The 25,443-nt window shown below is 43.3% G+C and overlaps 1 protein-coding gene across 3 annotated transcripts in view; it reads left to right on the forward strand.

Annotated features, from left to right (window-relative positions):
* BLVRA (biliverdin reductase A) overlaps nucleotides 1–25,443 on the forward strand; it is a 33,566-nt gene that overhangs the window by 5,829 nt on the left and 2,294 nt on the right. Inside the window, exons 1-7 of one of the 3 annotated variants that reach the window (XM_080976020.1) lie at nucleotides 13,778–14,092; nucleotides 14,333–14,461; nucleotides 15,634–15,760; nucleotides 16,726–16,845; nucleotides 18,593–18,690; nucleotides 22,071–22,178; nucleotides 22,561–22,732. In XM_080976020.1, coding sequence (XP_080832146.1) covers nucleotides 15,642–15,760; nucleotides 16,726–16,845; nucleotides 18,593–18,690; nucleotides 22,071–22,178; nucleotides 22,561–22,732 — 617 coding nt within the window. In that variant the 5' untranslated portion in view covers nucleotides 13,778–14,092; nucleotides 14,333–14,461; nucleotides 15,634–15,641. The other 2 variants (XM_080976021.1, XM_080976019.1) reach the window with 2 other exon arrangements.

The following is a 25,443-nucleotide window of genomic DNA, read 5'->3' on the forward strand; positions in this document are numbered from 1 at the left end:
AATTGTTAGGGGCAGACAAAAGCCTAAAGAACCCCACTAAGAACTGAACAAGCAGAGATACCCTGCCATGGAATGCTGATTGACAGTGTGGAACCAGGTGTAGGAATGGCACAGAGTGACTAGAATCCTGAGAAGCAGCATTGCATGCCAAAGCACCCAAGGCACAAAGTTCCCAGGAGAACAACAGGTTCAACTAGGCCACAACTTTATTGGTTACAGATGTGAGCGGTTTGGCTTAGGCATTGGGGTGAAGCCAAGCTATATCTTGACTCCTGCCCATCTGCAGAGAGTCCACTGAAAGGTAAACCACCAGTAAGGGGTGCCCTATGACTTACATTAAATAGGGGGTCCCCGTAGGGGCTGTGACATGGCCCTAGCCCACGTCCAGACTTCGGATAGGATTCACACCCTGGATCCCTTTAACAGGATAACCTTACTGAGGAGGGCCGGCGAAGGCAACAACCTCCCCTCCAACCAAACAAAGGTTTACCCAGTGCCTAAACTCACCAAAGTTGTGACGATTGCTACTAGGTAGTCAAAAACCAAATGCCCGGTGCCAATTTGCCAAGTGGAAAAAATTCCTACCCAGCCTGAACAACATGGCGACCGACAATTGTCCATAGCAAGGTCATTTGAGCAAAGTGTGAAAAGAGGGTGGGTGGGTTGGGTGAGTCGACGAAGGGGTGAGAAAAGGGGCCGGCCAGCCGTGCCACGATTAAATTGCCCGTGGCCACACCCACCCTGCTAGCTGATTGGCTGGGGCTGTCCCCCAGCAATGGTGACGCGGCCGTAGTGATGTGGGGGAGAGGCGGCGTCCCTCCGCCTGTTTGGCTGGGGAACTGTTGAGATCCGGCTGCCTGGCCACAATGCCTCCCACTGTGTAAAAGGTGAACCGACTTCCATACTGGAGCACTTTGCTGCAGGTCTCACTTACCTTTCTATAAAAATCAGTCTGCAAGACTGTAATATGATCCAGAAGCAGACTCCAGGATGGGTCTGACTTGATTCTCAGAGGCTTGAGTTGCGAGATCTTTGCCTTCTCTGTCATGAGAATGATTGTCATTTGTCTGAGGGAAAATAAAACAGCTGCACTTGGTTGAAATTGTGATGTGATCATAACCTGCCCTCTATTCTTTACTCTGGGTGATCCAGCTCCCATTTACAGGGTCCTGTGGGAATTCTTGTATGTTCACGTCAATGTGAAGGGTGTAAAAAGATGCACTGATCCCCCGTCAGGGGTTTCTGCAATACGCAAGCTTTCCTACCCTGTGTACATGGTCAGATATATAAGCGAGGTGCCAAATGGCTCCTTATACCAGGGTTACAGCTGCCAAAACAGAATGTCTAGTTGCCATTTGGGGACAAGACAGCTCTTAAGTCTTATTTTGCAAATGATTGACAGACTGTGATTAAGTCTCAGTTAAACATTTGGCTAGTTCAGATGACAACTTTGAGCTAGGTTAACAGCTTTGAGAACTTAAAGAAGACAAGTCACTTGATCTAGGAATAATCTACACACAGTATATATTGGCCTATTCCAACCTCTTTTTCTTAATGGTGACTGCTCCTGCTCAGGCTGCACAGAAAAAAACATTTTTGTTCCTGAAATTCAGTTTGATTATGCAGATAAAATATAACTGATAGAGTTTTACAGGATGTTGTATGAGTGTGTGAAAAGCGTCCTGATCCCATGATCCCCAGGCATGAAGCTCCAGATGGTGGGGACGTCAGGTGCCATCCTGGCGCCCAGGCATGTTCACTTGGACACAAGTGGTTGATAGCCAGGTGCAAAATGCTCCTGGTGCTTGGCTAATTTCAAACACTGCTTGGATTGCCATGTTTTTGTTTATAAGGAGAAGGGCTGGAAAAGATCTTTGGACTTCAGTCAGCCCAGATAATATTGGGCTATAGAAGGCATGACTTGGTATAAAGCAGATTCATCTATTTATTTCCCTTTCCCTACATGTGTCAGGAATCCCAGTGTGTTTGTCAGCAAGGAAATGAGGCACTCTAATGACCCTTCTGGCATTCTGTTTGCACACCTGTTTTCTGACACTGGTCTTGGTATTTCTATTAGTAAAAGTAATGTGAGAACCAACACTCAGTCAGACTGCAGTTGCAGCAGGGGTCAAAGTGACTCATGCTGCAACCTAACACCAAATAGTTTTTGGCCATCCTTTCCAAACAGCTCCCATGAACACATTCTTCAATTCATGGCAATGGTTGCTATGTTTTCCAGCTTTGATGCGAATTGCAAGACAGTCAAATTTTACCGGTGTTCCAGTGTACAAGTTTGCGGCTTAAGCCTGGCATTTTTGGTTGTGGGGTTGAATTCTGAAGTCCCTCAGATGGCAAAAGGTGGGGCTGGGAATATATAACTTAGAGAAAATGTCATTTGAGGGTCCATAGCTGAGGTATGCTTTGCAGAGTGGAGTAGAACTCTGCCTGAGAGCCTCTAAATATGGACAATACTTCTATAGAAGGACAGTCAGATTGATTCAGGACAAGTTGTATCCATTCATATAAAAGCATGCCCAGGGTTCTTTTTATACTAAGTGTCTCTGCCAGGATCTGTGGCTCATAGTGGCATTGCATATAAATTGTATTTTGTGTGTGCAAGGGCTTTTTCCAGCCGGAACACTCCTGAACGCAGTTCTGGAGCGGCACGTTTTTTTCAGTGCTTTTTAAGGTAGTCGATGCGGCGCACTCCCTAAAAAAAGCTCAACACTAGTGTGTGGCCTGCCAAGCATTTAAAAACAAATCCCAAGCATCTAGCCTTCATGGATGTTTATAAAGAAACTGTTGCATTACTGTGATCTGTCCCTTGAAGGCAAATCATTCTAATACTGCAGAAACGGGTTTAAACATTCGGTGTATTGTAACTATTTCACAGTTGTTATCTGAACGATTGGAGTTGGCAATGTGAAGGCTTTCAATCATATCGGCTTCATGTACAGCCCGTCCTGGAATCTTTGTAAATGACTCACAAGGTATAGCAAACAAGAACTCACCTTTTGTTGCACTGAACATCATGTTCCAAAGATGCACCAGACCTATGAGGTCATAGTCACATTGTGGTCACATAGTCCATAGCTGAGGGGGAAAGGTTTTTTGGGACCAATGGAAGACACCTAAACTACCAAAATTAAGTGCATTTGATTTGTTCCTAGGATTATTATTTTTTTGTCAGATCACTAAATGAGAAAGCAAAACTCTCAGTACCATAAAGGGTAAGTAGTCTATTCCCTATTGTGGGGGGTTCCTTCAACTGAACTTTAGAAGAAGAAAAATAGAAAAGTTTTGTGTCATCTTGCATGTCATGCTTCTGGTTTCCCCCCTCACATGTAAAATGCCATTTAAAAGTTGCTAGAGAATGAAACTGTGGAAAGTTAAATTTAAAACAGTTTAGAACAGATTAACTATTTATGGAAATGGGTCTGTAGATTAACATTTTCATAGAATTACCTAGCAACCAGGATGGACCAAAATGGACAAGCAATGAAAAATTCAGATTGGTACAGAATTCCGCATCCTGGGGGTCAGTTTAGGCATTCAGCTGAATGAGGTGGCAAAGCTTTGCTCCACCCTGCCACTTTAGGGGGCAGGTGGTGAAAATAGAAAGCAAGCATGTCAGGGAGAAGGGTTCCGTGTAACCACCCTAATCCCACGGGAGCATGGATCCTAGGGCGCTCTTTGCCCCTTCCTGTTAAAAACAGTAGACTTAAAGATGTTCAACAGTGTGTAGTTTTACTTTATATGGAACTAGGAACAGATGGAAAATGCGGGGACTCAGGGTTAACTGAAAACTGGATTTGGGGCAGGCAGGATCTGGGTTGATAATGAATTAAGGGATGATCTAGGTCGGATTTTTATTTGAAGAAATGAATTAATGTAAGATAATTTATTTAGAGGTGATTGGTCATAATTAAAGGAAGGAGAAGTTATTCTGAGCTTGGGGATAGTTTAGCAAAATAAGAGTGTGTTTTTGGTATAATTGGCCCACCCCCCACATTTCCCCTGCCCCAGGGGTGGTGGAAAATCTTCCTTCGTCTTCCTACTCAGTTGCAGCTTCAAGTTTTCAGACTGGGAAAAGACTGAAGTTACTTCTTGAACATTCAGCTTGCTGCAGCAGACTACAACCCATCTCCAGTTTAGACCTGTGTTATCTTAGTTGGCAACTCTGTGGTGGAAACTCCCATAAAGCTCCCATAGATCACTCTTGCAAAATTGTCTTTTGGTAGAATGAATGGCTACCAGATCCAGAGAACTACCATAAAACTATAGACTACGCCACACCGTCATTCCCTAGTTTGAGAGAGGCTGGGCTTTTCCAAAACTATTCTGCGGAGAGAACTAATTATTAAAAACAACACAAACAACACAAACAAATGTGTGCATCTCAGCAGATATGTACAATAAATGCTTATTGCATTTTTTAAAAAGGCTCCGGTTTTCTGCTGTAGCAGAAAGTAAAGTTGGAGGAACCCCAGAGGCTATTTTCTTCAGCATTAATTTAGTTCAGGCCTGAACTTGTATTTGAAACAAATATTCGTGAATTAAAGTTGGGAGATAAGAAATAGTTAACAGAGTAGCAGTCTATAAAATATATAAATTTGCGCTGGATTCAACTGCTGCTCCTGTTGGCTTCTACACTTTGGAATGGGGGGGGGAGCCATTTTGTCAAACAGCTTCTTGGGCTGGCCTGCATAGGAGGGAGGGCTAGACTTTGAGTCCATTTCCAACTCAGAGATAGTTTTGAGGAAGTTTATTTATCTATACAGAACCTGGATGAATAGACCTGTGGTTGGAGGTATTGAAGTGGGGGAGAGAAGGGAAAGGAAAACGGACAGCAGTCTTCATGTTGTGTGAGAGACCTTCCTATACATCAAAAGCAAGTTCCATTGGTTTCAGTGGGGCTTAATTTGGGGTTGTTTCCAACAGCATTTCTTCCTTGATGCATTAATGAATTTTCACAGCATCTCCTCACCACCAGGACCTCAGGATGAAAAGTAACTGCTCCACCCAGTATCCTGTCTCCAAAATGACCTGTGTAATATAAACACAGCTAAGTGACATTGAGAAATATGAATGTTTGTTCCCTCATCAGCCTGGGCCTAGATATTAAAAAACGTGGTTTCTTTGTTTTGTTTTGTTTTGTTTTTCATTACAGGGAAGGACAGTAACAGTGTTATAATGTCCTTTCTTGTGTTTTATATAAGCCAAGGAGTGAGAAGCTTTTGCCTAAATAGCTATTTGAGATTGCAAGGGTTCCCTCTGGTGGCATTTTGGATTAAGATGTAGAACATTTGCTATCATAGCCTCCAGGAATCCGGGCAAGGATTGCTCATCTAATTTTTATTTTGGAAAGGGGAAGGGTTGTTCTGGGAAGACATCCTCAATGTTCCACTTGAATAGGGGAGAACTCTTCTTGCTTCCTCTGACCTTGGGGTGCTCAGTGCAAAAAATGATGCTGGCTACCACCCCAAGAACACTGTTGTTGTTGTTTAGTCGTGTCCGACTCTTTGTGACCCCATGGACCAGAGCACGCCAGGCACTCCTGTCTTCCACTGCCTCCCGCAGTTTGGTCAGACTCATGTTTGTAGCTTTGAGAACACTGTCCAACCATCTCGTCCTCTGTCATCCACTTCTCCTTGTGCCCTCCATCTTTCCCAACATCAGGGTCTTTTCCAGGGAGTCTTCTCTTCTCATGAGGTGGCCAAAGTATTGGAGCCTGTGCTGGTTACCGTGAGGCGTGGTCAGAGTCCGGTCCTGGGTCGAGGGTCTGGGGACTGTCCACCAAGGGTGAAGCGGGGTCCAAAGCGAGGAGCCGGGCAAGGTCGGGAACTCTGGAAGAACAGGTCTCGGTGCTGGCAGAAACAGGTTTCCAACGATGTTGCTCCCGCAACCTGGGACCGGGCTGACTGGCCTTTATCTTCTCTGAGGCCAGGGGCGGTCCACAGGTGACCCGCCTCTCCTGGCCTTAAGGCAAGCACTCCTCCTGAGAGAACCCAGTTCCCTCCGCCTCTCTGCCCTGAGCCTCTGCAGCTCAGGAGAGGCTGGAGGCTTACTGGACCCAGGGGGAGGCTCACCTTCCCCTGACAGGGCTGGGAGAGGCACACCTGTAGGCACTGTGTCTTCAATCACCTCCGGAGCCAGAGTGGAATCATCTTGTGTCTGCTCCTGAGGATCCGGCACAGGTGCAGGTGCTTCAGCTTCAAGGCCCTGCCCTGGCTCAGCCGGCCCTGGAGGCAGGGACTCCTGTGCAGGCTGGGATTCCTCCGGTTCAGCCTCTGAATCAGATTCCCAGGCCATCACAGAGCCTCAGCTTCAGGCTCTGTCCTTCCAGTGAGCACTCAGGGCTGATTTCCTTAAGAATGGATGCGTTTGATCTTCTTGCAGTCCATGGGACTCTCAAGAGTCTCCTCCAGCACCAGAATTCAAAAGCATCAATTCTTCGGCGATCACTGCCTGCCCCCAAAGGCACTGTCTTCTGTGCACTGTTGAAGTGCCCAATCTGATTCTTGCCAAAGTAGTAGCCTAGACTCTCCAAAATGTTGTGTCATTGGTTGGAATAAAAACAAATAGCAATTTACCAGAGGACCAGAATTCAAGAGTTTAAAAGAAGAAGTGGGATAGGGTTTTTTGTTGGCGTGAAAAAGCTATTTTTAAAAAAGGGGAGAGGAAATTGGACATCCCCCCTGGAAGAGGGCAACATATCTAGTTTCAATTTGATCCAGGAATGCTCCTTCGCTACTCCTCTTTGACCTCTGTTCCTGTTTTTGATAGATAACTTGTGGTTGGTCTCACCCTCATGCTTATCTTGAACAGTCAAAAGTGCATATGCCTTATCTCTGTTATACAGAAAAGGCGGAAAGAAGTAGTGAATTCTTTGTAAAGCTGAGGCATCGTCCTAAATACTGCTACTTGCATCCTCTCGTGTTCTTTTTGCGCAGACCCAGGTGAAGGACTTTACTCCCCCTCCCCAGGTATGATGTACCCAGTTCCATCCCTGGCTTCTGACTGCTTGCCCTCCTGGCTGCCCTCTCTCCTCCTGCCATTTGCTGCTGGGTTGGCTGAACAGCTGGAATGCTACAGAGGGCAAGTGCAGGCAATGATTACGGGAATTGAAACTCTTCATATTGTGTGAGCAGCTGCCCATCTCACAGCCGTTTTCATTCCACATTTGCACCTGATGTTGTACCCAAAGCACTCTTCTGTCTTGGCAGAATGATCCAGGCAACAAGAAGACCAACTGAGGAAGTGAAGAGCACAGAGAGCCATTGATACATCTCTGCTTGAGGAGGCAACTGCCAAATTAAACTGAAAAGAAGTTGTCTTATTGGTTGACGTTACAAGTAAGTTGTTGGAAAGGGAAGGCTTCCTAAATTATAAGGGGAAATGTACTTTGTAGGCCTTGCTAATGGAACAGGATTAAGAGTCTATGAGAGCAGGGCTGGCCCATCCATGAGGCAAGGTGAGGCAACTGTCTCGGGTGGCAGAATCCACAGGGGAAGCAGATCTGCCCTCCAAGGAATGCATTGCCCACCACTGCAGTAGTAACAGCAGCTGCAGAGCATTCCTTGGAGGCTGGATCTGCCACCCCCTCAGCCCCCACCCCAGGCCTCCTCCACAGAGGCCTCTTAGCACATAGACAGTGCTGCTGGTCTCTTTTTTTTTTTTTTTTTTAAAGCAATTTATTAGGTTTTACAATAAAAATAAACATAATAAGCAATATAACATTGATCTTAACATATTTTCACATTTTCTTTGGACTTCCTCACATCTCCCGCTCCCACTTTCATCGTTGTAACATTTTGTCAGCAATTTATCATCTTATTTAAATTCTTATATCCCTTCTATATTTCATAATCTTATAATTCTCAGAAGGAGCTAAATTTCACAGTCTTACTTATTTTCTTAAAAACTTCTAAATTTAGTGGTGCTCAGTTATTTTGATCTAGCATCTTATTTAGCATTCACTCAAATTACAATACTTTTGTAAATAGTTCTTAAATTTCTTCCAGTCCTCCTCAATCCTCTCTTCTCCCAGGTCACGGATTCTGCCGGTCATTTCAGCCAGTTCCATGTAGTCTATCAGTTGTATCTGCCATTCTTCCAGTGTGGGTAGATCTTGAGTTTTCCAATGTTTTGCGAGAAGTATCCTTGCTGCTGTTGTTGCATACATAAAAAATGTCTGGTCCTTCTTTGCCACCCCTTGGCCGACAATACCCAAAAGGAAAGCCTCTGGTTTCTTAGTGAAGGTATATTTAAATACCTTTTTCAGTTCATTATAAATCATTTCCCAGAACGCCTTCACTTTAGGGCAAGTCCACCAGAGGTGGAAGAACGTTCCCTCACACTCTTTGCATTTCCAACACTTATTATCAGACAGGTGGTAAATTTTGGCAAGTTTGACTGGGGTCATATACCATCTATAAATCATTTTCATTACATTTTCTTTCAGAGCGTTACATGCAGTAAATTTCAATCCATTACTCCACAACCTCTCCCAGTCCTCAAACATGATATTGTGCCCAATGTCCTGTGCCCACCTTATCATAGCCGATTTAACCGTTTCGTCTTGTGTATTCCATTTCAACAGCAAGTTATACATCCTTGAAAGTACCTTAATCTTTGGTTCTAGCAATTCTGTTTCTAATTTCGATTTCTCCACCTGGAACCCTAGTTTCTTATCATTTTTAAAAACTTCTTTAATCTGAGCGTAATGTAACCAATCTCGCACTTTGTCTTTCATTTTCTCCAAACTCTGCAATTTCCAATTGTCTCCATCCTTTTCTAGTATTTCCCAATATTTTGGCCATTTAGCCTCCATATTGGGTCTTTTTCGGGCCTTGGCTTCCAAAGGTGAAAGCCACCTTGGTGTTTTATTTTCCAGCAAGTCTTTATATTTTGTCCAGACATTAAACAATGATTTTCTGACAATATGGTTCTTAAAGGCCTTATTTGCTTTAACCTTGTCATACCATAAATATGCATGCCATCCAAAGGCATTGTTAAACCCTTCCAAATCTAACACATCAGTGTCTTCAAGAAGTAGCCAGTCTTTTAGCCAGCAGAACGCTGCGGCTTCATAATACAACTTTAAGTCTGGCAGGGCAAAGCCCCCTCTTTGTTTTGCATCGGTTAAAATCTTAAACTTAATTCTGGGCTTTTTGCCCTGCCAGACAAACTTAGAAATGTCTCTCTGCCACTTCTGGAAGCACTCCGTTTTGTCCAAAACCTGAAGTGTTTGAAATAAAAACAACATCCTTGGCAATACATTCATCTTGATAGCAGCAATTCGGCCTAACAAAGAAAGTTTCAATTTTGACCAACTATCTAAGTCTCTCTTAATTTCTGTCCAGCATTTTTCATAATTGTCCTTAAATAGACTTAGATTTTTTACTGTTATGTTTACCCCTAGGTATTTTACTTTTTTAACCACATTAAGTTCCGTCTCATTCTGAAACCGTTCTGACTCTGTATCAGTCAAATTTTTCCCCAAAACCTTAGTTTTCTGTTTATTTAGTTTAAATCCAGCCACCCGACCAAAGTCATTAATCAGTTGTAATACTCTTTTCGTACTGGGCTCTGGCTTCTGCAAGGTCAAAACCAGGTCATCTGCGAAAGCTTTTAATTTATATTGTTTCTGACCGACCTGAATTCCTTCCACCAACCGATCCCCTCTAATCATGTTCAATAGCACTTCCAGAACCGAAATGAATAACAAAGGGGAAATAGGGCAACCTTGTCGTGTCCCTTTTTCAATTTTAAACTCTTCTGTAACCACATTATTAACTATCAGTTTAGCTTTCTGTTCTGAATATATCGCCTCAATCCCATTCTCAAAACCCCGTCCCACTCCCATCTCTTTTAAATTTCCCATCATAAATTTCCAGGAGATATTGTCAAAGGCCTTCTCCGCGTCTATAAAAATTAAAACTGCTTTTGTATTTATATCTGTTTGCAAAAGTTCCAAAATGTCAATAATGTTCCTTGTATTAGCAAACAGATGTCTACCTGGGAGAAAGCCGGCCTGGTCCTTATGAATTACTTCATTTAAAACTTTTTTAAATCTATTTGCCAAAATGTCTGCAAATATTTTGTAATCCACATTTAAAAGAGAGATGGGACGGTAGTTCTTAAGTTGTGTCTTTTCAGCTTCCGACTTTGGTATTAATGTGATGAACGCTTCCTTCCAAGACTCCGGTGCCCTCTTCCCCTCCATAATTTCATTGCTGACCTCCATCAAAGGTTGTATCAAATAGTCTTTTAATGTCTTATAGTACTTGGAGGTCAGCCCATCTGGTCCTGGAGATTTGCCAAGTTGCATGTTCTGGATGGCTTGTTCGATCTCCTGTCGTGTTATTTTAGAATTCAGGATTGTCCTATTTTCTTGTGACAATTTAGATAGTCCGTTTTTTGCCAAAAATTGTTTAATCTCAACATCGTCTTGCGGCCCTTGGGTGTATAATTTTTTGAAGTATCTCTGGAAACACTTTCTGATATCCACTGGATTCTGGATGTTTTTTCCATCAACCTCTAAGTTTGTAACAGTATTTAATCTTTGTCTTCTCTTCAACTGCCAAGCTAGCAGTTTTCCACATTTATTCGCCGACTCAAACGTTTTTTGTTTCATTAATTTAACCTTCCATTCAATTTCCTGATTTATCAATTTAGAATATTGTGTTTGATAAAGTTTAATTTCTCTCAGAGTTGGCTGTGACTTCGGATTCACTCTTAATTTCTTCTCTAATTCTTTTATTTTATCCAAAATCTTATCTTTTTTCTCATTTTGTGTTCTTTTCTTTACTGCATTCTGTTGTATCAAGAATCCCCTCATTACAGCTTTGCTTGCGTCCCAGATTATTCTTTTTTCCACCATATTATTCATGTTTATCTCAAAGTAGTCCTTCAAAACTTTTTGGGCCTTCTTGGTAATTTCCTGATCTCTAAACAAATTGTCATTCATCTTCCATCTAAAGGATCCAGTTGGTAATAGTGTCATATCCATCTTTACTGCATTATGGTCGGAGCAGGTCTTTGGGCAGATTTCCACTTTTCTGACCTTAGGTACCAGGCCTCTAGAAATCCATATTTGGTCGATTCTTGTCCAGGTCAGTTGGGCTTCAGAAAAGAATGTTCCCTCTCTTCCTAGTGGGTTCTTTGTCCTCCAAATGTCAATCAAATCCATATTGTCAGTCATTTCAAAAAAGGTTTTAGGTAGTCTGCCGTCTTTTGTAACATTTTGACTTTGTGACTTGTCCATGTTAGTTGATACGACCCCATTCATATCTCCCATCATTATGATGTTGTTGTAGTCCAGATAGTCCAGCATTGTCTCCTGCAGCTTCTTGTAAAATTCCGATTTCCCTTCATTAGGTGCATAGATTCCTAATATCAGCAGTTTCTCTCCTTGATATTGTATCTCAATAGCCAAAATTCTTCCATGTTCATCTTTAAATAGGAATTTAGGTGACAGGCTCTCTTTTGCATATATCACCACGCCTCTCTTCTTAACTTTGTCCGACGATACAAATTCCTGGCCCAATCTTTTATTTATTAACACTTTTCTGTGGAGCCTCGTCACATGTGTTTCTTGTAAACAAATAATGTCCAATTGTTCTTTTTTTAATATATGAAATATTTTCTTCCTTTTTTCCGGAATGTTACAACCATTAATATTCCAGCTCAACAGTTGCAGAGACATCCTGAATTATCTGGTTATTTTTCAAGGGGTGGTATCTTGTTCTCAGGATCTTCAGGTTCCACAGGTGCTGGTGTTGGTACTGGCGTTGCCTCAGGCCCAGAAGATAGTTCAATTCCTTTTTGAAGGTCCTCTCCGTATGTAGACAGGAATTTGTCTCTCTCTTCCAGTGTTCTTACTTTAACCTTTCTCCCTCTAAAGGTAAAAGATATTCCTTGGGGAAATTCCCACCTGAATGGAATTGCGTTGCTCCTTAGTAGTTTAGCAAGTTCAGAATAGGCGGCTCTAAGATCCAGCAGTAGTCTTGGGATATCTTTATAGATTTCAATTCTTCTATCCAAAACCTCCAGTGATTTTACGAAATGTAGGCCCAAGATCTTATCCCTTTCCTCCTTTGATCTCAATGTTATCAAACAGTCTCTGGGCCTCTCCTTCTTTATGAATCTTCCAAGTCTGAAAGCTGACACGATTTTAAAGTCCTTTTCTTCCAAATTCCAGAACTTGGAGAATTCTTTGGTCAAAAACTCAGTTAGATGTCCTTCTTCTGCCTCTTGTAATGATCTAATCCTCAAGTTATTCTCACGATTTCGCAGTTCTATCATGGAGAGATAAATCTGATGTTCCCCAACTTGTTTAGTGAGTGGTCTTACCTCTTGCTCTAAATTTTCTAATTTTTGTCTGGTGTCCTCAGCCAATTTCCGATTTTCTGCTGAGGCCTCCGTTAACTGTCCAATTGCTTGTGCATTCTGTACCACTTGTGTAGTTAATTTATTTAGACATTCTGTATTTTTGTCAATCTTTGCTGATTGCACATCTACTTTCTTGTCCAAAGCTTCCAATTTTTCAAAAATTTTGTCTAGAACAGAAACAGATACTCCTGAGGCCATATCTTCCAATTGTAACTGCTCTGCTTCGCCCTCTCCCTCCACTTCTGAGGGCAAAGTAGGTACAGATGATCTACGTGTCTGCGAGGCTGAGGTTAGAGTTGTTAAAGTTGTTTGTTTAGCTCTCCCTCTTTTTCTTGTGCCACTCATTCCAACGTTATCTGTCAGTCAAGGTCACACTGAGTTATTCCCATGGGAATGGAAAGGTCCAGAGCAAGCAAACAACAAGGGAATCGAAAGTAAAATGTGCATGTAAAGTCACTGTTTTAATCCAATCCTCTAGAGGGAGCTTAAAATGTCTTTCAGAGTCTAATTTAATGTCCAAGAACCTTCAAATACAAATGTTTAGCAGAGTTTATAAATGGTCACTTTGTTACAGACAGTGCTTATTTATCTCCAAAAAGAGTGTTTCAAATTTAAAAGGTCTCAATACCCTCAGATTGTTTCAAGTTCCAATATACAGTATCCAAATCTGCAGTGCTGACAGCTCCCTTAGTGCTCAGGCAGCTCCTGACTCTGGGTTTCACCTTCTAATTTGTAATCCAATAAAAGGAGGAAAGTCAAGTGCAAGTAATAATCCCAAATCTTTAGCTTAAAGTCTTTACTTTAAGATGCAAGTTCAATAGATGCTTAGATCTGTAAAGCTTAGGATCTCTTTCTTTCAGCCTCCACTCCTCCAGCTGATTGCTTTTTTCAAGTTCAATGGCTGCGGAAGACGGACTTCCTGCTTCCACGTCTCTCCGCTTTCAGCCAAGTTCAAGCCAATTTAGATTTTCCCTTTAAAGTCTCTAATTTCAAGTGACTCAGTCTTTTACTCACAAGTTAGTTGCTTTTCGTCCGAATCCGTAATTTAGCAGGAAAAGGGATCAGCGCTCACCGGCAGCAGCAGCGCGGCTTCGCTCCTCAGGCTGTGAAGCAGCTCTCAGCGCCGCAACCCCCCTCCGCGCTCCGGAGCCCCTTACGGGGTTCCTTTTGCGCTTGGAGGGTCGCTCAAGGCGCCCACCGAGCCTCAAGACCCCAGGCTCTTGCCGCCTGGGGTTTTCCAGAATGGGTCTCCGCTTCGCCGTAGCGGACGACCCGTTGCCTGCGGAGCCTCCTCTCCCATTCAGAAGAGGACCGCCATTGCCGTTCGCGCCGCCCCCGGAAGTCTAGGTTTTTTGTTGGCGTGAAAAAGCTATTTTTAAAAAAGGGGAGAGGAAATTGGACATCCCCCCTGGAAGAGGGCAACATATCTAGTTTCAATTTGATCCAGGAATGCTCCTTCGCTACTCCTCTTTGACCTCTGTTCCTGTTTTTGATAGATAACTTGTGGTTGGTCTCACCCTCATGCTTATCTTGAACAGTCAAAAGTGCATATGCCTTATCTCTGTTATACAGAAAAGGCGGAAAGAAGTAGTGAATTCTTTGTAAAGCTGAGGCATCGTCCTAAATACTGCTACTTGCATCCTCTCGTGTTCTTTTTGCGCAGACCCAGGTGAAGGACTTTACTCCCCCTCCCCAGGTATGATGTACCCAGTTCCATCCCTGGCTTCTGACTGCTTGCCCTCCTGGCTGCCCTCTCTCCTCCTGCCATTTGCTGCTGGGTTGGCTGAACAGCTGGAATGCTACAGAGGGCAAGTGCAGGCAATGATTACGGGAATTGAAACTCTTCATATTGTGTGAGCAGCTGCCCATCTCACAGCCGTTTTCATTCCACATTTGCACCTGATGTTGTACCCAAAGCACTCTTCTGTCTTGGCAGAACGATCCAGGCAACAAGAAGACCAACTGAGGAAGTGAAGAGCACAGAGAGCCATTGATACATGTCTGCTTGAGGAGGCAACTGCCAAATTAAACTGAAAAGAAGTTGTCTTATTGGTTGACGTTACAAGTAAGTTGTTGGAAAGGGAAGGCTTCCTAAATTATAAGGGGAAATGTACTTTGTAGGCCTTGCTAATGGAACAGGATTAAGAGTCTATGAGAGCAGGGCTGGCCCATCCATGAGGCAAGGTGAGGCAACTGTCTCGGGTGGCAGAATCCACAGGGGAAGCAGATCTGCCCTCCAAGGAATGCATTGCCCACCACTGCAGTAGTAACAGCAGCTGCAGAGCATTCCTTGGAGGCTGGATCTGCCACCCCCTCAGCCCCCACCCCAGGCCTCCTTCACAGAGGCCTCTTAGCACATAGACAGTGCTGCTGGTCTCTTCCCACCCCTAGGGAAGAAATGGTGGGGGAAGCCCTATGGGTCTACATCTGCCCAGCATGATCCAGAGTGGACCTTTTCCTTCCCCCACAACCATCTCTGATTCCCAGCTCAGCCATTGAGTAAGTTTGATTCAATTCCCCCCCCCCCTTGTTCCTGATGCAGATCTTCACTCACCCCTTCTTACCTGGTGGGGGGGGCACTATTTTGTGGTTTGCCTTAGGTGTCAAAATGTCTCGGGCCAGCCTTTAATCTAAGAGAACACATTGGGCACAATCCTGCTGTAATCAAAACATTTAACTGGAAACAGTGCTAAACACCCTTACTAGAAGGCAAACCTCTGGCATGTCTTTTGTCCCTTGACGCTGGCATCCCAGGGCAGCTGTCAGTTGGAGCAGAAGGATCGCCCTGGCAGTGAGAGGAAAAGCAGCAATCCCTGCAGCTTCCCCTTCTCTGGCCAACATTTATGTACCTGATGTTTAAAGGTTTATTATTATTATTATTATTATTATTATTTATTAATGCATCACTTACACAAGAGTCTCTTGGCAATTTGCCATTAAACACAAAACATGCCAGTATCACAATGCTGTTTTTTTAAATGCATAAATTAAACACCACAATCTAACGTCCAGCTCTTGTAGCCATAGATTTGTTGTCCCTCTGTGCACTTTCAGTATTGAAGTATCCTGTGCAATTAACTTTGCAAGGGTTGAAAGAATGCAGCTCTTTAAACAATTAGACCATCTGTATAGGAAATGCTAGCAGCAATTCTGTGATAGCGTAAAGGATAATGGGGAGAGAAACAAGCTTATAGTAACCTTTCTTCTTCTTCCCCCACCCCTCCCTCTTTCACGAAGGATTTACCATGTTTGGGACTGTGGTCGTTGGGATTGGGATTGCAGGATCTGTGCGGATCAGGGACTTGCTGAATCCTTTGCCTTCCAGTCCTGCTGAGCATCTCAGACTGTTGGGCTTTGTGTCTAGGTGAGAGGCTTCATTATGTGGCTTAAGAAAAAAATTCTAATGAGACTAATTTATACCTTGTAAAAACAATTATGCTTGATGGCACCTTGAAGCTAACATTTGATAAGCCTTTTTTATTTTTTCAAAAAATGGGCATGTCTCATAGGTAATAACCTACTTCTTCAAATGCTGAGTAGGAACTTAATATTCTAATGAGCCTGGATCCCAAGATTTAGAGCGCTGTACATCTCACGGGACGCGGGTGGCGCTGTGGGTTAAACCACAGAGCCTAGGACTTGCCGATTAGAAGGTCGGTGGTTCGAATCCCCGCGACGGAGTGAGCTCCCGTTGCTCGGTCCCAGCTCCTGCCAACCTAGCAGTTCAAAAGCACGTCAAAGTGCAAGTAGATAAATAGGTAAAGAAGGTAAACTGCATTTCCGTGAGCTGCTCTGATTTCGCCAGAAGCGGCTTAGTTATGCTGGCCACATGACCCGGAAGCTGTCTGCGGACAAACGCTGGCTCCCTTGGCCAATAAAGCGAGATGAGTGCCGCAACCCCAGAGTCGGCCACGACTGGACCTAATGGTCAGGGGTCCCTTTACCTTTACATCTCAAGTTGTCCCCCACTGAGGCTCTTTTCAGTATTCCCTTTTCGTCAGAGGTAAAATGAGTGATAACTGGAGAGAATGCCTTTTTGGTTTGGTGCCCCATTTACTTATCTGGCTCCAACACTGTTTTCCTTCAGGCACCAGATGAAAACATCTTAATTCTATCATCTTTTTAAGTTTCTGGCATTTTAAAATATTCCCCATGGAACTGGATTATCTATCATCTGTTTTTATTATGCTTTTTTATTATTGTTGTGACATTTTAATTGAGTGAAAAGCTCCAAAAGCAATTTTGTTGCTTCCTTCTGCACTTTTGTGCCACGTAAGTGCTGTTCATGGTAGGTATGTTCTCATTCATTTTTGTTTCTGCTAAAACTAGGAGACCTCTAGGTGATGTTCAGAAAGTCAAGCAGATAAGTCTACAAGAAGCTGTGGACAGCAAGGAGGTCACTGCTGCCATCGTCTGTACAGATAACCAGAACCACAGTGAGACTGTCAGGTATTGCCTTCCCAATTATCTAGTATAAAAACGACGTTAGAATGTCGGTTCCCCGTTATTCCAGAGAGTATGTTGACCAGAATGACTTTCAGCAAAACTCTCACTTTACACTTGCTATTTAGGCATTATCCTTCTCATCAGTTGACGAGAGTTCATGCGAGTTTAAACAGTACATTTTCTTACCTTCCAAAACACCCTCCCTTCAGATGTGAAGGAAATAAGCAGCTATCCTATCTTTAAAAGACATCTGAAGGCAGCCCTGTTCAGGGAAGTTTTTAATATTTAACGCTGTACTGTTTTTAACACTTGATTGGGAGCTGCCCAGAGTGGCTGGGGAAACTCAGCCAGATGGGCGGGGTATAAATAATAAATTATTATTATTATTATTATTATTTTTAAAAACGTGGGTGGGATAGGAACATAGGAAACAGCCTTACACCAGGTTAGACCATTGGTGTATCAAGCTCAGCTTTCTCCACACTGACCAGCAATGGCTCTTCAGAATTTCAGACAGAAAGCTTCAAGAAGAACTTTATGGCAATAAGAGCCATTTGACAGTGGAACGGATTCCCTCCCTCACTGGAGGTTTTTAAGTAGAGGTTGGATGGCCATCTGCCAGGGATGCTTTAGCTAAGGTTCCTGCATTGCAGGGAGTTGCTCTCGGTGACTCTTGGGAACCCTTCCAACTCTACAATACGACGATTCTCTTCCCAGCTCTTCCTGGAGACGTCAGGGATTGAACTTGGGAACGTCTGCATGCAAAGCAGCTGCTCTGGCACTGCTCTCTGGTTCCCCCTGAGCCTTGGCTCTTTCCTGGTCGCCACTTAATGTGTGTGTTTCATCTAGAAAGGCAACAATATAAATGCGCAGTTTATGTGAAGTGCTTGTATGGATGCTAGAATGTAAAAACGTATGGAGAAAATTGTCCTTAGCGCCTAGAAATGCTTCTGATATCCATGAAAGCTTGCTTCAAACTGTAAACTAGTTTGACTTTGGCTGCAACTGTAATTGCTGCACCAAAAGAACAATGAGAATTGTAGTTTGCACGGCTGCTGGGCTGGGTGGATTTGATTTAAATCACTAATCAGTAAGACTTGATTTAAATCATTTTTTTACAGAAAGACTCATTCTTGCTAGTATAATCTTAATATTTACAACCAGATGAAGGTTTCATTTTTGGAATAATAAATTTTCAGAGTAGTTTTTACAGTTATATTAAAAATGACTGATTTGGTTATACTATTAGAAATGCATAGACAGATAATTATGAAATTATTGTGAGGTTTAATAAGTTAACTGTTTATATTTGGACAACTTTTCTGCTATACTTTATTGGAAGGAGAAAAATAATCATTTCCTTAATAACAATTTAAACAATTTATTTAACTAAAACAATAACATTATAGCATATGTATCCGTGTTTGTTAACTGATGTGGTTAAACATTTTTAAAAAAACAAACACAGACTGAGTTTTAGCACACATGAAAAACTTACAACAAATCCTTATTTCCTGATGAATAGCCTTTGGACTATAATGTAACTTAAATAGAAAACTATCGTTAGAAAGATTTTCCCTCCAAAAGCATTTTATTTTAAAATTTTGATTTTTTTGATTATTTTTTAAATCATTTATTTTTATCCACCCTGCTGCTGGGATTAATTTGGAAAACACCTAGGAAAGGTGCTCTGAGCTTCTGAAAGTGCAAGATGCATAAGTGTAACACATATCATTTTCTCCTTTGTAAGGATGTTCCTGGAGGCTGGGAAACATGTCCTTGTCGAGTACCCTTTGGCGCTGTCTGCAAAGGAAGCACATGAGCTGTGGGAGTTGGCAGAGCAGAAAGGTATTATGCAAAACCAAGGCTGTGCTTGTTTAAAACAGTGTGTGGCACCACGGCTCTGCTCCTTTGTAATTTAAAGTGTGTGTCGCAGGGCAGCACAGTTGCAAAGGTATCCTGTCCTGTATGGATAGTTATGCAGAATGACAAGTACTGCTTCTTCTTCTACCGCTGCAGCATCACAATGGGAGAAATGATATATGTCAAAGTTCTCCTTTCTTCAAAACTACTAGAGACAAAGGAGCTCTGCCCTGGTCCCTCCAAATTAACAGAATGGGGGTGGGGGGACATCTCAGATGAGGAACAGGTGTGGTACAAAATGGAAAACTATGGAACACTCTGCTGCGCTGCAAGAAGTTTGTGCTCTTGGACAGAGACAACCACTTTACTGCTTCAATTTCTAAGAAAGGTACAAAGTATGTGTCACCTGGGGTCCAACCCTACCATTAGGCAAAATGAGGCAACTGCCTCAGGCAACAGACGTTGAGAGGCAATGGCAGCACCTCTCTCAACGTTTCTTCAGCGTTCCCTTCTGTTGGAGAATATACTACTACTACTACTACTACCACTACTACTGTACTACTAATAACAACAACAATAATAGTACCCCGCACATCTGACTGGGTTTCCCCAGCCGCTCTGGGTGGCTCCCAATCAAATATTAAAAACACAATATAGATGCTGACAAGTTTTGTGCCTGTCCTGACCACCCCCTCAAAAAAACTAGCCGCCTGCAACAGAGGATGCTATCCCATTGCAGCAAGGTACTGCATGTGGAATTTGGAGGAGGGGGTGTAGCAACCACCTTGTAATAATAATAATAATAATAATAAATTTTATTTATATCCCGCCCTCCCCAGCCAAAGCCGGGCTCAGGGCGGCTAACAACAAACAAATAATCAAACAATCAAATAATCCAACATTCTAAAACATTTCATTATAAAAATTAATTAAAATCAAATTAATGGCAACCGTTAAGCAAAGTTCTGTGCAGGTTGCCAGAGGAGGGAGTCAGGCTGGGCCCTGACCAAAGGCCTGGTGGAACAACTCTGTCTTGCAGGCCCTGCGGAAAGATGTCAGGTCCCGCAGGGCCCTAGTCTCTTGTGACAGAGCGTTCCACCAGATTGGAGCCGCAGCCGAGAAAGCCCTGGCTCTAGTTGAGGCCAGCCTAACCTCTCTGAGGCCTGGGACCTTCAGGATGTTTTTATTTGCAGACCGTAGGTTCCTCTGTGGGGCATACCAGGAGAGGCGGTCCCGTAGGTACGAGGGTCCTAGGCCGTATAGGGCTTTAAAGGTTAAAACCAGCACCTTAAACCTGATCCTGTACTCCACCGGGAGCCATATGTACTTCATATAAGGCTGCAAAATGTCTTGGGTTGCCCCTGATTTCACCTTTCCTAGAAAAAAAAGCAGGGGGAAATTCCTTAGCTCATTCTCTTTTGTTACTAATTTTTATTATTTATTAAATTTGTATACCACCCTGCATCTGAAGATCATAGGGTGGTTTACAACATAAAAATAAAACATGAGAACACAAAATACATAACAATAATGAGAAAACGAGAACAAACGACAAACACATTTTAAAGGCCATAGATTGTTTAATCATCCAAAGGCCTGGTTATAGAGAAAGTACCAGGTGAGCCTCCTGGGGGATAAAGGTAAAGATCCCTGACCATTAAGTCCAGTCGCGGACGACTTGGGTTGCTGCGCTCATCTCGCTTTGCTGGCCAAGAGAGCTGGCGTTCGTCCGCAGACAGCTTCCGGGCCATGTGGCCAGCATGACTAAGCCGCTTCTGGTGAACCAGAGCAGTGCAACGAAACACTGTTTACCTTCCCTCTGGAGCAGTACCTATTTATCTACTTGCACTTTGATGTGCTTTCAAACTGCTAGGTGGGCAGGAGCAGGGACTGAGCAACAGGAGCTCACCCTGTCACGGGGATTCGAACTGCCAACCTTCTGATCGGCAAGCCCTAGGCTCTGTGGTTTAGACCACAGCGCCACCCACGTCCCCTTGGGGATATCCCCTTAGGGATAGCATTCCACAAATGGGAGCCACTGCAGAAAAGGCCCATTCTCATGTTGCCAACCTCCAGACCCTTCATGAAGGAGGCATGCAAAGAAGGGCCTCAGGGTCCGGGGTGGTTTATATGGGGAGAGGCATCCTTGAGCTATTGTGGTCCTGAGCCATTTAAGGCTTTATAGGTCAAAGCCAGTACTTTGAATTGGGCCCCGAAAGTGATTGGCAGCCAGGGCAGTCAGGCCAGGATTGGTGATAAATGCTCAAGCTGTCTTTCGCCAGTGAGCAACCTGGCTGCCAGTTTCTGCACCAGCTGAAGTTTCCAATTCTTCTTCAGAGGCAGCCCCATGTATAATGTTACAGTATTCTCGCCTAGAGGTTACCAGTGCATAGACAACAGTAGTTAGGCTATCCCTGTCCAGAGAGGGGTGCAGTTGGGCCACCTGCCGAAGCAGATGGAAAACACTCAGTGCCACTGAGCCTCAAGGGACAGCAAAGGATCCAGAAGTACCCTCAAGCTGTGTGCCCCCTCCTTCAGAGGGAGTGCCCCAGCCATCTGATCTAGGGCCTCAGTCTTATCTAGACTGAGCTTCAGCTTACTGACTCTCATGCAGTCCTCTACCAAGGCAAGAGAGTGGTCCAGCACGTCCACTGCCTCACCTGAAGATGTAAAGAAGAAACAGAGCTGTTTAAGAGTAGCAGTCTTCCACCCACACTAATATCAGTGCAAATAAGATCCCACTCTTTAAAAAAGTGAAAAAGCAGGTGTAGTAATACAGATTGTATTTTGGAGCAAGTCTGCACAACATCTAACCCACCAACCATCTAAATTGTGTTCAAAAACAGGGACGTTTTGCAGCACCTGATGGGGTACAGTAAATGGCTGATAAGCTGTTTGGCACAGAGTGTCACAAGGTGCCCAGGGCTGCTCTGTACCTTCAGGGAAGGTAATTTCATTCTCATGTATATATACCCCACCTTTTTACCTGATGGGCAAAATAGTTGCTTAACTGTTTTTTCTATGTTTTTAGCCATTTTTATTTTTATCCATAGGATGCCTTAAGTCCTGCTAGGGAAAAGGGCAGGATATGTATGTATGTATGTATGTATGTATGAACAAACAAACAAACAAACAAATAGTGCAGCCAAGAAATGGAATGCGTAGCTACTTCCTTGGTGTAGGGTTCCCAGCTAAATTACTCAAGGGGAGATTTTATGACTTTACTAGCTATGTGGCAAGAAGGTGCTCAAGGCGCATAGCTTCTCTCACACTCTTGTAGAAGACTGGGCACTGACAACCATGCATTTGAACCTGATGCCATTCCCAATTGTTGATCATTAAATCTGCATTTGTCTCCATGGCAGGCAAAATCCTCCACGTGGAACATATTGAACTCCTGACTGAGGAGTACAAGCAGCTGAAGAAAGAGGTGGCAGGGAAGGAGCTTGTGAAGGGAACCTTGCACTTCACAGGTCAGTAGTTGGAGACGGTCTAATTTAATGCAGTCTGACCTGCTTTGCAGCAGCTGGTGCTTCAGACATCATCAACCCACCCATTTCTGGAAGGAATAAACATGGACCAGGCCAGTTTAACCAAAGATTCTAGGCCTACCTCTTTGCTGACTGCACTGGTTTTTCTATTTACAAGTATTATATATTGTAAGAGAGCTTTAAAAATGTGGTTCTGTCCAGCCCCCAGCTGCAGTTTGGACTGGCGCAGTCCATTCTACTGTTGTACAAACAGACCTGGTCTTGGAAATTATTCTGTCTGTTTGATAGTATAGCGAGTCCACCCATAGGTAGAATAGTTCTTTTTCCAGCCATGTGTTCAAAGTCCTCTTTTTCATTTCTAAAGGTGGTGCATTGGATGAAGAACGCTCAGGGTTCCCAGCTTTTAGTGGGATTGCTCGCCTGACTTGGCTAGTTGATCTTTTTGGGGACCTCACTGTTGTCTCTGCCACGAGGGAAGAGCAGAAAGAGAGAAATTACTCCAGAATGACTGCACAGTTTCAGACTGCAAAAAATAGGTTGGTATAATTGAATTCTAGAAAATGTTGATTAACCACAATAATATTTCTCCTGTAGCCTTACTAGGGTCACATGTGGCACTGTGGGTGCCAACATCCCTCAACCAAAATAATCTCTGCACAGGCAATCTAAATTTTGCACCAAGAAAAGGACGAGGCAGGAGCAAATTAGCTGTGAGCATCTCTCTAGGAGCTCATATGCTTGGGTATATGCTACGGCATAATTTGGCTTTGTGCAATGTGCAAACCAGACCAATATCTGTTTAATTTACAAACCACCTTCGCATATGCTCAAGGTAGTGTACAACAAAACCAAACCATAATATTGAAATGAACACAATAAACAGTTTACACTTTCAATCTATAATACTGCCCTAGTCTCAGTAAATTATTTCCTCTGCATCTGTAACATAGGGCAGGACCACAATTGGACAGGCATTTGCTGGGAATCCTGAAATGGTTTTGCTTTGATATCCTGGATGAAATTGATATTTTCAGAACTGGAACCAATTATTGTAATTGCTCCTACAAGTTGAATATGTCATTGTCTTCCTACTTTTCTAGGTAGCATGTGGCCTGGTTTGTTACCTGTGCTGTCATCCACCTTTGTTCTACTAGGCTTATCACATGTTGTGTGCACCTCTGCCATGTGTATCCCAGTAGCTTTTGTCTTTGGTGTAGTCATTCGTCTAAGATTAATCTGCTGGGAATGTTAGCATTGCATAACAGTCTGAGTATGTTGACTAGCATCGTATTCTAACTCCACTGGCAAAAAACTCCCATGGAGCTGGAGCCAAGGTCTCTTTCCAAAAAGGTCACTTCAACTGCCCGTGGCTCAGCAGCAGCATGGCTCCCCAAAAAATAAGCCCTTTATCAAATAGCATAGGTGGAGTTTGTAACTCTGAGCAGACAGTGTTTAACTTCTGAAAAAGAGCACGACTGATTCCAGTCCACTTGAAGATAATGCTATCTCCTCTGCCACCTCCCATATGTATATTAGCTGGCTGTGCTGAGGAGGACTCTGAATAGTGCTAGACTTGGAGTCCTTTTTCTATCTGTATGTCCTGGGCCAGGGCTGTAAGCAGCCCAGTGCCGCCACCCCCATTCTGTCCGAAAGAAAAACAAAGGGGAAGCGACGAAAGGCATTCTCCCTCAGAAGATGTAACGAGGAGTGCCCTGCACACTTGTTTTCTGCAAATGACCAAACAGATGATGCAAGGAGAGTCCAGGTCTTCCATCAATATTTGTGGCAGCAAAACAGAGTTAGCAACTATGCTGACTGGTTGAAAAGCCGCCACTGCTGAGGGTTTGGTTTCACTGAGTATTTGGACAGCTGTTTACACAGAGCCGTCAGTATTAAATCTTGTTACTTGTTCTGTCATCTATTATAGAAGAGTGGAACCTACAACAAAACATTGCAGTTTATCCTCACCTCCTTGTAAGAGTGCTCTTGTTCAGGATTCCTGCCAGCCATTTCATTTCATACAAAACATTTCAGATCCACACATTTCCTTGTTTTTCTTTTCCAGCTGACAGGCAATATTGTTTGGCTCTTGAGCACATTCATTTTTCAGTGGACATGTTTCTGTGTGTTTAAGGTTTGTTCTCTTTTAGTTTTGCAAGACATGAGATTTCCCTAAGCATGCTAATACCTTCCTCTTAGTGGCCCCATTTGGCCTACAATCCTGTTGCCACTGGCTACCTGAGATCACTATTAGGAGTGGCAACTAGCCTGTGGAGCCCGGCCTCAGATGTCCAGGATTTAACCAGCGAACATAACGTCTGGGGGGAATTCTGGAAAAATGTCGAGGATTTTGAGGTTGATTACCTAAAAAAAGTTCAGCAACTTTGAATTTCATTTTCTAAAAAATGCTCAACAACTTTTGTGTCCTGAATTTTACTTCTAGAAATATGACAGCCCTAAATATAGCATCGCAGAAATGAGTTACAATCAAGCTTCTCTCATTTGGGGAATGAAACTTCTCAGGTTGAGGATTGGGAAGGCTACTGGGTAAAATTAGATGTATGACAAGAGACAGGAGGCAGCTGTGAACTGCTGGCAATTGATAAAGCAAGAAGACTGGGGAACATTGACTAGAGAACCAAGGCTTGTTAGATCTGGGCTTGAGAATCTGGCAGGGCAAGTATGCCAGATGTGTCTTCTGTTGGTGTTGCAACATTGTGATCCTGCAACCCAAAGGGGACAAGAAGGGTCAGAAAAGCAGAGGGGAGAGGTAGGGGTTAATTTCATGGATTGAATTGGAAAGCTGCAGCCTTCAGTAAAATGCAGTAATTTGGTAACTTTTCACAAAAGATAAAGAACACCAGCAGGTGGTGCTAAGAAGTGGCAGCAAGTGTTCAAATAATAATAAAAAAATTGTCCAGTAGCACCTTATAGACCAAGTAAGTTTTTTCTGGTATAAGCTTTTGTGTGCATGCATACTTCTCCAGTTCAGTTTGCCATTTACTCTATATGCTTTAAAAAGCTGCAAGTTATTTTTCAATGTATGTCTTCATAATTTGCTGCATGTACAGAACCACCTGCAGCCAGCTTGCCTAGGGTGGGGAAATTCCCTGTGTTGTCTTTTCAAAGCCAAAGCCATCTGTGCCAGCCGCTTCTGGGTGTCATGCAACCCTTTTAGCATTTGGCGGCTCTGCACAGTGTTCCAGGTCTGTTCCCTTCCTGGGCCAGGTTTCCCAGTGATGCAGTT

Source organism: Podarcis pityusensis, assembly GCF_964106645.2.
Source record: "Podarcis pityusensis genome assembly, chromosome: 12".
Lineage (NCBI taxonomy): Eukaryota > Metazoa > Chordata > Lepidosauria > Squamata > Lacertidae > Podarcis > Podarcis pityusensis.